The sequence below is a fragment of the Hippichthys cyanospilos genome, chromosome 5 (genome assembly GCF_059441005.1).
Source record: "Hippichthys cyanospilos isolate Australia breed blue-spotted pipefish chromosome 5, RoL_Hcya_1.0, whole genome shotgun sequence".
NCBI classification, from domain to species: Eukaryota; Metazoa; Chordata; class Actinopteri; order Syngnathiformes; family Syngnathidae; genus Hippichthys; species Hippichthys cyanospilos.
This window is the reverse complement of record NC_142373.1, coordinates 22,565,207-22,578,955: the sequence shown is the minus strand read 5'-3', so window position 1 is coordinate 22,578,955 and position 13,749 is coordinate 22,565,207. Positions and strand designations below refer to the sequence as shown.

At 37.6% G+C, this 13,749-nt stretch overlaps 1 protein-coding gene across 2 annotated transcripts; it reads left to right on the top strand.

Moving 5' to 3' along the window:
• The first annotated feature begins 3,381 nt into the window (after positions 1-3,381).
• gpr18 (G protein-coupled receptor 18) lies at positions 3,382-6,554 on the top strand. 2 transcript variants are annotated; one of them, XM_088415642.1, is made up of 2 exons: positions 3,382-3,417; positions 4,970-6,554. In XM_088415642.1, exon 2 carries the CDS (start codon positions 4,985-4,987, stop codon positions 5,966-5,968), a length of 984 nt encoding a protein of 327 aa, XP_088271768.1. In that variant the 5' UTR covers positions 3,382-3,417; positions 4,970-4,984; the 3' UTR covers positions 5,969-6,554. The 2 variants fall into 2 exon arrangements, with proteins under 2 accessions (XP_088271768.1, XP_088271769.1); XM_088415643.1 differs by lacking the exon at positions 3,382-3,417 and adding an exon at positions 3,448-3,512.
• The last annotated feature ends 7,195 nt before the right edge of the window (positions 6,555-13,749 follow it).

The window sequence follows — 13,749 nt, the reverse complement described above, 5'->3', positions numbered from 1 at the left end:
ACATTTTAGAGGGAGCAAAAACGCTCAGCCTTCAGCATATCTCTTGAGACTTCAGACTAGTGTGCATCCTAAATGAGAAGTCACAAATAAGCTTGACAATAATATTCTCTATGCACTCACACTATACTGATTAACCTTGCGGTTGTAGAATATGAATGAATCAGAAAAATACACCAGTTTTTTTTATCCATCTCAGTAGGCTGCCATATTGCATTGTAGTCACTTGCTGTCGTTTCAAAATGACAATTACAGCACCTCTCGGCTCAGGTAATGACTGTTATGGCTCACCTGTTTAATAGGTTTGGTCGTATGATTGTTGCCAGCTGAGTACTTAGGTGTTGTGAGGTCAGTACACAGCAAGTGGCATGACTTATCCTCAAATTCAACATCACCAACCACATCAATGTATCAATTTCTGATACATTCAGTTTGACAGTTCAAAACGATATTTTATCCATTTAAAAAACATTATTATCTTGAATCTATCTTCATTATCATTCAGAATTTTAACCTGAAACATATATCTGTACTCCTAACACTTTGTAACAAATTACTAAAACACAAACTCCGAAATTCTACATTCGAAAATCGAATCAAAAATCGAGTGGATGCCCAAACAAAGAAGTTTTTTTTTGTATTAAATCAAATTTTCGACACAGTTTTCTGCGTAAAGCCTTTTTAGGTGGTGGCCCAATATGAGACAAATTGTGGTAGCCCTGCTATAACCAGCACTGTACCAGTATTTCACTGGCTTTTGACCCATACCTCGAGGATGTGTCACAATTTGGTCGATTTAATATTTTTTCAAAAATCTATTTTATTAGTCAGTCCCTACATTATATTTACAAGCTACTCACCAATATTGAGTGCTGAAAAAGTCTTGATTTCTTTGACAATGCAATTTGAATGATTGAAGAAACACGTTGTTTTCAGGGTCTTCTGAAAAGTGCTGATCTCCTAATCTAAAGATTGTGCCTGTTAGTTTGGGTTTGGTACTTAGTTTCAATGACAATTTCCCATTCTGTGTTTTGTAATTGGCGGCTTGGTGGAAGAGTGGTTAGCACATCTGCCTCACTGTTCAGAATCTCGACGGATGGATGTTTTATTCTGTTTTATTTAGCCTTCAAGAAAACATTACATCTGTACTTTGAAACACACAAATTTTCTTTTATTGAATATCTGGAATGTGCCAAGTTTGACTAACAGACATTTTCAAAACTGAAAGATAATTTGGCCAGTCGCTAAACTCCTATCAAACTGAGGGGCAAATGTCCTCGAAGGTAGTGTCTATTTTGATCTCCTCTGGGTTCGTTCAAGGTTGTCAGAGGTTTCCAAAAGACTGCCAAAGGTCACCAGACATTGTTCTTGTTCTTTTTTTTTGCAACATGAGCTGTGCAGGCAAACATGTCACAACCTCTGGTGACATTTTGACGACCCTTGTTGACCTTGAATGAACCCAGAGGAGATCAAAAGAGTCCATACCCACAGTGGGTGCTTTACAGTTCTGCACAACATCATTAGCAAAAACCCATAGCTCTCCAAAAACTGTTCACAAATACTTCACATGTTCATTTGCATTCAATTTGTGCTTTTGGATCATTCACAAAAAGTTCATACCTATCCCAAAACAGCTTACCCATGTGTCAAAACTAACTTTCCTTTTAAAATAAATTGTGCCCCCATCCTTGGCATTGTATAAGCACAGCGAGTCAAAGAGGTTTTGTCAGGATGGCAGAGTAGACCTCTACTACAGAACACAGGTTGTTTCTAATAGTCTTTGGTAAATTTCATTTCAAGTCAAATCAAAATCAAATAAAATTTCATTTGTATAGCCCTGAATCACCAGCTCTGAATCATCGGTCTCAAAGGGCTTCACATGTGAAAAGAGGTCATGTCAAGACTTCTTTTGAAAAAAAAAAAAAAAAAAGTCATATAGAGACATCTTTTTGTTATAGGTACACAACGTGGGGGTGAACGGGGGAGTTCAAATCATCTTTCACCATCTAGCTAGTCCCCTTCTTTAGGTAGGGGCAGGAAAAAGAAGAAGAAAGCTGCAAACAGGCCCATTAACTAAATGCTTGCGAGTATAAATGTTATATTAGTCGGGATTTAAAGATTTCTATTGAGGTGGCTGCGCAAACTTCTATAGGTAGGGCATTCCAGAGTACTGTCGTGCGAATGGAGAAAGCCTTTGATAACGTGGACTTCATTTTAGCCCGCGGGGTCGATAACAAAATGGCATTTTGTGACCCAAGTTGTCAGGACGGAACATATGGTGATGCTAAGTCGACGAAAGAGAAAAGAGCTAAACCGTGTAAAATTTGATAAGTAATTAACAACATTTTAATATCACATCTCAGGTGTCCTGGAAGCCAATGCAGGTCATCTAGTATCTGAGTAATATGATCGAACTTTCTCGTCCTTGTCAAGAGTCTCGCTGCTGCATTTTTTACAGACTGCAGGCTTTTGATGCAGGATATGGGAAGCCCAGAAAACAAAACATCACAATAGTCTTCAAGTCTTCATTTCTACTGAATTAGGAATGGTAGCAACCAGACTCACAATAAGAGCAGTCCCCAAAGTGTGATGTCCTACACACTGCGTCGTAACTTAGCAAAGAATGAATCACTTCCGAAGTGACCCATTCGCTCATGTTAACTCAAAAAACTCGTTCTTTTGAAAGAATCACTTACTTCTGACACGACACTGACTTACAACTGCAATCCTAGAACATGAACTCTTAGAATAGCTAGCTACTCTTGCGATCTAATAGGATAACCACTAGCCTTAATTAATCAAAAATAAACAAGTAATTTCTCCAAGACCGTTATAGAAACGTTATGGGTGGAGCTTATCACTATTCCAGTCTTCAATAATTTAGGTCTAGCACCGGACTTCTCTATTAATAAGCTATTATCAAAGCTGACCTTGAAGTTTCACCCAAAGTACTACTCTCTTTTGTCCATTTATTATGCGTCACCAGTGTGTTAAAAAAATAAATGAATAAATAAAGCGCAACAACATTTTGAAGCGCCAGTGTGAAGTGTCTATCTTATTTCTTGTTTATATGGCGACTGCGTGAACATCCTGTTTTTAATTACTTCTCTGCTGCAGCAGATGCTTCTCGGCAGCAACCTGCTGCGGATGACTCCCCCGAGAGCTAATGTGCTGTGACAGACCCCACTTTTCCAATCAATAACTCGCCCTAAATCTGCCATCGCTCTGGCTGCCAAACGCAGGGCCCCTGCTTCTAATGGCGCATCATTTTCTTTAAGGGGGCGTAATTGCGGACGGTGACAACAAACAACGCAGAGGGAGAAAGTGCACACACAGGAAGTGACGTCCCAAGACTCATAGTTCCTTATTTTGGCTGCTGGATGCTCACTGCTGCAAAAGAGCCTTTGGGGGATTGTTGTGGTAAGTCGCAACATTTTGTAATAACTTGTGTCAAGTTGAGTATAGCGTGGCACATTTTTTTTTATATAGACGGAACATATCGTACATTTCTAAAAGTAAGTGTGTTTTGTAATAAATTGAACTTATATGAAGAAAAATACTGTTCTTTTGGCTTTAGTGTGTGGTGTGTTATATTAAATTTGAGAAATGTACAGCAGACATTTAATCAAATCAAATACAGTATAAAACTACAGTACACTGAGGTGATTATATGATTTGTTAACAAGGCTCATTAGGTTAACAAAAGTGACAATCTTACCTCCACATTTAGTTCCACTACACCACTTAATCTAATATGGAAAAGAGAAAAGAAATGAGTTGTGTGAAATTATGACACGAGTATACAAATCTATTCACGTTGTCATTACTTTGTTGCATATTTTCAGAGTTAATGATGTAATGTTTCCATGCGAGGTGTCAAATATCTTTTCAAATTGAAACAACTTTCGATTTCAAAAGGAATATAAGAGCAAGAAGTCTTCCTGTGGTGTTTTGTGGGCGGAAACCCCCACTTCATCATATGGGGGACTCAGTTCGGAGAGCTGATTAGACTATATTCAATATATGATCAAAATATGTAATTTTACTTTTGTAACACAATTTTTTATGCTATTTGTTTAAAAAAATAATCCACATTGTATAGTTTTTTTTCTATCAGATCCTGCATATTAAACTAAAATAGTACATAATTTTCCTACAGACTGTATTTACTCAACTGTAGAGGGTAAAAAGCTCTTTACTCTCTTTATACATACTGTATGTTTTCATATGTCAGGTTTCTAGACATTGACTCAGGAGACAGTGTAGTGGTGATATCCCCATTCTCTTTAACACAAGAGATCCCGCAAAGCACGGACATTGCAGCAACAGGGTGACCTTTGACACACAGCCATACTTAATATTTTAATATATTAATATTAAATTAATAATATTAAGTTAATATTTTTAACACTGTAAAATAATGCAAGCTTCATTGTAATATTTGAAGGTCAGCATACGCAAGACCGAAAAATATTTCCTGAGGTCTCTGCTACCATAAAGCATACATTGCTCGACAATTGATTTCCTGCGCAGCACGTTCATAATTCTGATGTATTTTGATGGTAAAACCTCCTTTTTGGCTTTTATAACATCACTTCCGGAAAAAAAAACTCGGGTTGTGAAATGAAATTCTATTTTTTGATCAAACTCTGGGTGGCAACTTCCTAGAAACTTACATGTATGTACCGTATTACAAAACATCAAACAATGATTTCTTGTTTTTTTAAATAGACTCAATGAAAACGTTTGTGACCTTTAAAGTCGATGATTAGGCAAAGAAGAAAAAAAGAAGCTGTCATCCGTTAAATATCAGCCTATTTGTGGACAAGGCATCAGTGTCAAATTTCACACTGTAACTAAATAAACACATACCATCCAGGGCCAGAATTTACACAACTTAGTTGATCCAATTTTGTATCGTTCATACAGGCGATCGAATGATCCATAGATGATTTTTTTTCTTTCTCTGCAGAATACGATCTTCAGTATGACGTTGCTTCCAAACTCTTCATATTCTGGGTTTCCAGTTGAGCACCGTACATTAGGTCTGGTCTTCTACAGCTTCGTCTTCATCATCGGAGTTGTTGTCAATACGACCGCTTTGTGGGTGTTTGCCCTGACGACCAAGAGGAGGAGCTCTGTCACCATCTACATGATTAACGTGGCACTAGTGGATCTCACCTTCATCCTAATGCTCCCCTTCCGAATGGTCTACCTCCAATGGGACTACTGGCCCTTTGGTGACTTTTTCTGCCGTGTCAACGCCATTCTGAATGTGTTCTACCCCTGCATTGCCCTGTGGCTCTTCGCTCTGATCAGCGCCGATCGCTATATGGCAATCGCGCAGCCTAAGCACAGCAAGGAGCTGAGGAACGTCCCCAAGACGGTGGCGGCGTGCCTAGGAGCCTGGCTCATGACCTTGGCCGGCACCGCATCGTTGATCTTCTCAGGTGACGATCCTGATGGCGACACCAACTTCACCACATGCCTTAAAATGGTGGACTTCCTCCATATGCACTACAACGATCCCGTCGATTACACACGGATGGTATTTTTCTTCCTGCTCCCCATCTGTGTCATGATCGGCTGCTACGTGATCGTTGTGGACAATCTGATCCATGGGCGCACCTCCAAGCTCAAACCCAAAGTGAAACAAAAGTCTATCCGAATCATCATCACTCTCATCGTGCAGGTTCTGGTGTGTTTTGTCCCATTTCATGTATGCTTGCTGCTCCATTTAATGGGATTGGAAAAAAATAAGACATTCGGGATCTGGGCCTTGTTCTCAACATTCCTTATGAGCATGAGTACCGTTTTGGACATTGTTCTCTACTACATTGTCTCCAAGCAGTTCCAAGATAGGGTTATTAGCGTAATCCTGTACCGTAATTACCTGCGAAGTGTCCGGAGAAAGAGCAGGTGCACGGGGAGCATGAGATCCATGAGCTACGTGACAAATGCCATGATGTGAAACAATGAAATTAAACTATGAAGCAATATATCAAAGTGGGTTGTACGTCTGGAACAGGGCTCTGAAGTTAGGTTTGGATCTCACCCTGTTTGATTTTTAAAATATTGTGGGGATTGTAACCGTTTTCTCGAGTGGTTAACGTTTGTTTGGGTATTGGATGATCCATCTTTGCAATGGCAAGTTTTTTACAGTCTTTAAATATCACGCTTTAGTTACTTATTTGGTTCCAACATGCCTTTTTCCCCTTTTTGTCTCTTTGTGTAACTAGGGCAGATCCACACTTTTTGTCCAGGCATCCCATGTAGTGCTTGCGTTTTCTTGCTTGCATAAGTTTTCTCGAAGTGATACAGGATACATCCGATACAAAAATGTGCAATAGTAGCTTGAATATATAATTTATACTCATGGAATTTGCAGCACAACTGTAGTGAAAACATCTGTGTGCTGAACTGATGGAGTCACCCAAGAGATTTTGGAGCATCTTTACACACAAACAACACATTTTTGGCTTTTGAATGTGCTGCTTGGGTATTAGCAATGCAGGTGAAAATCAGGTTCACAATCATTAAAACATAGCCTCCAGTAAGATCTTCGTGTTCTTTGATAACACACATAAAAATATTACAAAGATAACAGAGGATATTGAGGTGTAATACAGTAATACAGTAAGTTCATTTTAATACATTTCGTGTCGCCTGGGTACTTTATATTCTGAAATCATTCAAACATCCTGAAATTCAGTGTGATGGTCAAATGTGCCGTTCAGAAATTAAGTGTGCGCCAAAAACGGAGTGCCCATGTGCACACTCGGTTCTCCGACTGGGAGTCCAATGCGTCGGTGCATCAAGCATGTACAGCTGGAAACAGTTTGAGCGCCGCCACTGATTGATTTAGAACACAGACTGCATTCAGAACTTAACGAAAGAGGCGGCCGCTCTGCTCTTACGAACACATTATTTTCAGTGTTGTGCACGAGAGTCGGAGTAAATTTCCGAATGCACCCTTTAGCACCGTGGCTCATGCAAGCATGGCCCGTTTCATTTGCTGGTAAGCCAATTACAGACCTTTCTCAGTTCCTTATATGATCTGGCATTTTGTCCGTGACAGTTTACTGTGGAAAAGTAGCAGCTTAAAAGAGCAAAACATTTTAATCCACTTCCTACTAATGTAGCTGGGTAGTAGGATGACATCTTCTGTGTTTGAGGGACAACGTTTAAAATGTCTGACTATTTTATGGTACTTGGCTAAAGCACAATCAAACTCACTGTCGAGGAAGGAAGATGTGATAACCCGCTTGATCATGTGCACAACACACAGCAGGTGCTGGAATGGTAGACGAGCACTATCTGTTTTTATAGTGTAACAACAAACACAGCAATAGAAAAGGGGGACATGGAATAAAAAATAGATCCTCCTAAGGTCATCAATAATTTATGATCGAGTTGATCCATGTAGCGATCACATTCAACCTTCTTGCCCTTTTGCTGACAAGTCTGAGTTTGGGCTTTCCGTTGATGATTGCTTCTTATTTCACCAGTGTTAGCAATTTTGGTCATGAGGGCGAAGACATGTGCTGCCCTAAGGTGGTACTTTAGGCTGGTTGTGCTTTGACGCAGCTGAAGTTAATCATATCTATAGGTCACAATAAATCAATAAATCACAAATTTGGTTTCATCTAGAGCAGGGGTTCACAAATATTTGGGAGTCAAGGACCACTTTTAGAAAGCACATTTACCAATGACCCTCATTTCAAATGTTTGGGGAAACAAAACAAAAATATCCTTTAAACCCTTTTAATTAATCAACATATTCAATTTGACAACACATATATTTGTTACTTTTCAACCATACTGAAGTTTAGAAAATAAAAATTGCAAATTGCCTGTCTTACTGACAAACTGGGTCAATTTCCCCCAAACAGGTTTCTAACTATTATTTAGTCAAAAACAGCTTTATCAAATAAAACACCTTAGCTTTGCACACTGCGCAGAAGTCTGCAACTCTTGATTGGAAGGCCCTCAAATGGGTCTGATTGCAGGCAGATTTCATGCAGCCTGGCGACACAAGTTAGCTGAATTCTGATTGGCTAAAACCTCTAACCTAAAACTACAACAATGAAAGGAGCATAACCAAATGGATATAATAATATGAAACAAAAACAATAGAATATGGAGAATAATTTTACATACAAATTATATATTTAGTAAAAACACATTTAAAATGACATTTTAATCTTTCATTATAGTTATTATAATTACTATAGTTTATCATAGTTAGGATAATAATGTCAAGTCTTGTTAGGCCAGCAAAAAAAAAAAAAAAAAAAATATATATATATATATATATATATATATATATATATATACGGACCACGGCCCCCTACCTTTTCCCTTTGAGATGCATCACCTTCTCAGCAACTGTCATCATTTTTTTATGGCATTTAGGATCAGTACAAGCCTTCGCGGGAGCAGCACCCTCTGGAGCTACTGCAAAAGTTAAATATATAGGAAAAAAAAAAAAAAGTTGTGAATCTGTGTAATTGGAAAAAAATCCACAATGTGGTGAATCCGCATCATGGAAAAAAAAAAAATCTGTGAAGTGGAGAATCCGTAATAGTGGAGTAGTAGCGAGGGTTCACTGTATATATACAGGGTGTTCCAAAATGTTTGACCCCATTTCGTAAGCCAATAATTTCGACAATTTTCGTTGGAATTACCTCAAATTTTCACAGCTTTTATAGAAATGTTTCATATTTTTGTGTGTAACGTTTGGCAGTTCTATCTTTGGTACTTGGTACCATAAATTTCAGTGAAAGGGCTGCTTATGCATACCTAAATTGTCAGGACGGCCATCAACGTATGCAAAGTCACACGTGGCGCTCATATTGAACATTTATGATAATCTGTCATAGAACCAACACATATTTGTACTTTTCTTTGTAGATTTAACCAATAAAACTTATGACCTTCAACATAAAGTATATTTAGTTTCATCAATATCCATTAAGTAAATTCAGAGATGTTATATTTATTTAAATCTTAAATGATTAAACCTTATACACAGTGCAGCTGTGGTCATACGAGCAGCGGTCTGGACGTTGAATCCGTTCATGATCAAACATGATAACAATGGAGAGTTTACACTTGAAATACCATTTTATTTCAAAGGAAATCTAGGTAAGAGCTTTCCAACGGTCTGGTCAACGTCTGGTAACGAACATTAAATTTTAGGATGACAACTAAAGAACAATTGCATTTATATATGGACATGCTATAGTCTTGAGCAAATAAAAAAAAAAATTACCTGACCAATTTTTATGTATAATAACAATTACAATGATTATTGCAAATATTTATAAGAGCAGCCCAATACAGTAAAGTACATCAATATCTGCCGTGCACGTACAACAAAAAGTCAGTCACAGAAAGCATTGTGTACTAAATGTAATGGCCAGGTGATGGCAGCAACTTCCTGCCGATAGCAAGACCCCGTTTTTTCATGTCCCAGTATAAAAAGTGAAAGGTTTGATACATACATATCTAATTCTTTTTTTTTTACTACAACAAATGGAGGTTGTTAACCTCTGCGGCCATCACAACATCCCTCCAGCTTGCATGTTATTGATTGCATGTTAAATGATTCAGACACTCGAAGTGCATTTACAGTAACATCATCAGGAGAGGTCAGTGAGGCTAAAAGACAAGGATATGTGAAACACAATAAATCTTTGCATAGTTTTCTCGTGTTGTGGGAAATTCCATCTCAGTACGTGGGAAAGATTGCATTCATTGTAGTCGTCAGTAGATGAATGCATTGCACTACTGTATGTTTGCACTGCACTGCAAGTAATAAAAAAATATAAACCAATTGAGACACACTTTCACATGAAATATAAGTATTAGATTACCTCAATAGTCCACTCTACATATGAATTTTCCTTTTAGCCAGTCAGTTTTTGTTTTTTTTACCTTGACATTGTGGTACAGTTCAGTCCACGTGAAAGGCAGGTATTACCTGGACTGGCAGATAACCAATCACAGGGCAGGTTCTACACAATCTGGTTTCTGCAAATAGTTGCCTGGGTTTGGAGCCCATTTTGGAGCCCATTCGTAAGAGGATATCAAACACATGACTTCATTGACTTCAATACTTCTACTTTTATCAGAGTAGTTTTCGCAAAAGTAACAGTACTTTTATGTAAATAATTGAATACTAGTACTTTTGACAAATCTGGTCAGAGCAGGGGTTAAAGATTGGATCTTTTTTCAAGGTTTTTTTTTTTTTTTTTTTTAATCAAACAATTCATTGGCATTCACGTTAAAATGTCTGTTTGGTGTGATGAATTTGACACCAAAGTACAATTTTGATTGCCGAGGATCCCTAAATAATGACATATTCCATTTTTGTCTTTTCTGTTTATGACCATTTCGGATATGCTTCCAAAACACATATAAATCTAACACAATGGGAAAATAACATAATATACACAGTGGACGATGGTTGAAAAAATGTCCTCTGGTAGATTTACCTTGCTTAGTAATAATAATAATTTAAAAAAGGAAGCCTTAAGTCATCAATCTTTAACACAAAGAATTTAAGGAAGTGAGGCCCATCATGTTAAATAAAGATAGCTTTACTGCCCGATGAATGACATGAAGATTCATAACCAAGTGGTCAAAGGTAAAATGAAATATCAGAGGATAGTCTATCTGTCCCACCTGTTCGACATCAACTATCACCCCCCTCCCCCCAAAAAAAAAGCTGTAAGCTGTGATTAATTGGCCCAAGTATCTCTTTTTCCACAGTAAATCCTCAAATAGAATATCACACTTTGACGGAATGTGGCATCCACATTAAAAAGCAGAGGCATGGTAACCCTGAAGTGCAAATCACAAAAGTATACAACGCAAAACTTTAAACCCAATTCAAAAGACTGTACACACTGGCAAATCAACAATTACAAACTAAAAAATGCAGAAAAACGTTACAAACAAAAAAAACAAAACAATACAAAAGACAGAACACAATGTCAAACAAAAGCATCCCAAATAAAAATGCAAACAACTAAAGAAAATTAGTAGCAAACAATAACATTACTAAAGATAAACCAACATTACTAAAGATAAACCAAAACATTCAATAAAAAAAAAATCACAGCCAAAAAGCAAGCCAACAAACGAAAAACAAAAAAAATAAGACATCTTGCAAAAGATAAATTTCAACATCGTAACAAACAAACATACCCACCAACAAAAATTAAATGCAAAGAAAACAAAAACATAACAAAATACCAGTGGCTATCCAAGCATTTCACACTTAGGACTTCAGTGATTGGAGCCCTCATGCACACTCGTATGCACGTACACAGGCTTTTTTTTTTTAGAGCACTTAAACATCTATAAACCCTCATCAGCAATTAAAACATATCATTATACGTGCCAAAACCTAAGATAAGTCATAATAGTTTCAAATTATTTGTCCACAAAGTTTTATGAAGTCCACCAAGATCAGGCAAGCTGTAACAAGATTGTACACTAAATTACAAATGACAATTTAATATAAGTGTCATGTCTATGCGTGGTAAAATGAGTTGGGTGGAGAAAGGAACGGAACCCCAAAAAATGCAGAAAAACTGAGAACTATGTGGCTCAAAAAGGAGGTTTTAACAAGGAAATGAGGCAGGACAGAACCGGGAGCAACACTGGACAAAGTTTTACCAGCCAGGTGAACTAAATCAAACTAACGAGAATGCAGACAATAAAGGCAGACGTGAGTGGCATCAGCAATTAAAACTTAGCATATAGTTTCAAATTATTTGTCCACAAAGTTTTATGGAGTCCACCAAGATCAGGCAAGCTGTAAGAAGATTGTACACTAAATTGCAAATGGCAATTTAATATAAGTGTCATGTCTATGCATGGTAAACTGAGTTGGGAGGAGAACGGAAAGGGCCCCCAAAAAATGCAGGAAAACTGAGAAATATGTGTCTCAAAAAGGAAATTTTAACAAGGAAATAAGGCAGCACTGAATGTGTGCAAAACTGGATGGACAAAGGATCCATCACCAGACAGGTGAACCAAATCAGCCTAACGAGAACGCAGACAATAAAGGCAGACGCGAGTTGAACAGAAACATGAACAAAACCCCAACAACAAAAGCCAACCAAACATGACAATGGAATAAGAATGACACAAAATGACAAAAATATATTAACTCACCCAAAACGGCTGTCCCCAAGTTCAGTCCAAAATCCATTCTTCTTTTTCCTCAGAAAGACTTTCATGATTTGCTTGTAGAGTTTGTCTTCGCGTTTCATTTCCAATAATAAATCCTTTTGAATTGACATGGACGCCATCACGTGTCTTGTAGAAAGACCCGTGAGCTGATCGACAGATTGGCAGGCCAGTCGTGTTCAAGCTTTTGACTGTCGACGACTGTCAAGTACTTGAAGCATTCTCCGAGTGTAGAGATGCGAGCGCGGCAGAAGAGTAGTAAGGAAGAAGGAAAAGCTTTGGGAAAATTTTACCTCGAGGGTTTTTGTGAGGCGTTAGAATTTCAAGTGTAAACTCTGCTTCCTTCTTATTATGTTTGGTCAGCTACAGGCGCCACTCTAGGTCGAGGTCCGAGGAGTGCCTAGTAGCATGTGCAATTAGTCAACTCATCCGTTTGGCATGCAGGAAACCTTCACGGCACCTAGGGAAGCACTTTAGTAGCGAGGAAATATTGTACCGAATACGTAAAAAAAATAAAATAAATGTTGTCGTTCATTGAGTCTTGCGTGTTTTGTCTCTTGTAATGTATTGTTGTTTTTTAATTCATAATTCTTTTTTTGATTTGCTTATTTCATTTGTGATTTTTGATATGATGTTGTGTTTTAACATTTATATTTATGGTTTTGATTTTTGTTTTGATAATTTGTTTTTTTTTTTTGGGATTTTTGTTATGATGTTTTGTTTTGGCTTTTTGAATGTGTTTTTGTTTCTTTTTGTTTGTTTTTGGGCATGGTTTCTGTGGCTCTTTAGTGGAGCTACTCACAATAGACAAGCAGATCGAATTTTCTGTTAAAGATGGCTAACTCACAGTGTTTTTGGACGTGGCTTTGTAGACTGTTTTGTGGATGTGCTCCAAATGTACAAGCTAAGGAAAAACTTGTGAGTGAAATGTTCCAATGCTCAAATTTCAAACCACTTATTAAAATATCCAGCAATATTTTCATCATGCCTTAGAAATTTTGGACATTTTACATATTTGGCCCGGTAATAATAATAATAATAATAATAATAATAATAACATTAAAACATGCAAAAAGGCCTTTGCCCTGCATCCCCAGGGTCTAAAACAGCCACGCATTTTGCAGCAACTGGCATTTTAAAACAATTAAGTTTCCTGTCAAATGGTTGTGATGAATTATCCGGAAGCTTTACCCGCTGTAATTCTAAATCTTCTCCAACAAGTCCCTTTGTTGTCGAGAAATTAATGGAAACAAGATTGTCTTTCATGAGAGCTGATCTGACAAACACGACAGCCAGCTGCTCTTTCTCGTACAAGGCTAAAACAGTAAGCATTAAGCAGAGGGAAAAAGAAAAAAAACGGGCAGAATACTTGTGCTTTTTTCTTCTTTCCTACCATTCGCGTGGAGAAAACAAATCAGGCGACGAGCGCGCTTGGCCATCTGTTTTGTTATTTGATATGTGTGAATACGCGTTGTAATGACTTTGTTTGCGAATCAGCGCATGAGAGCTCTCTCGACGTGGCGGAGTGTTCAAAGCTAATCATATAAT

Coding starts and splice junctions, on each gene's coding strand:
- gpr18 (XM_088415642.1), top strand. CDS start 4,985: ATGACGTTGCTTCCAAACTCTTCATATTCTGGGTTTCCAGTTGAGCAC.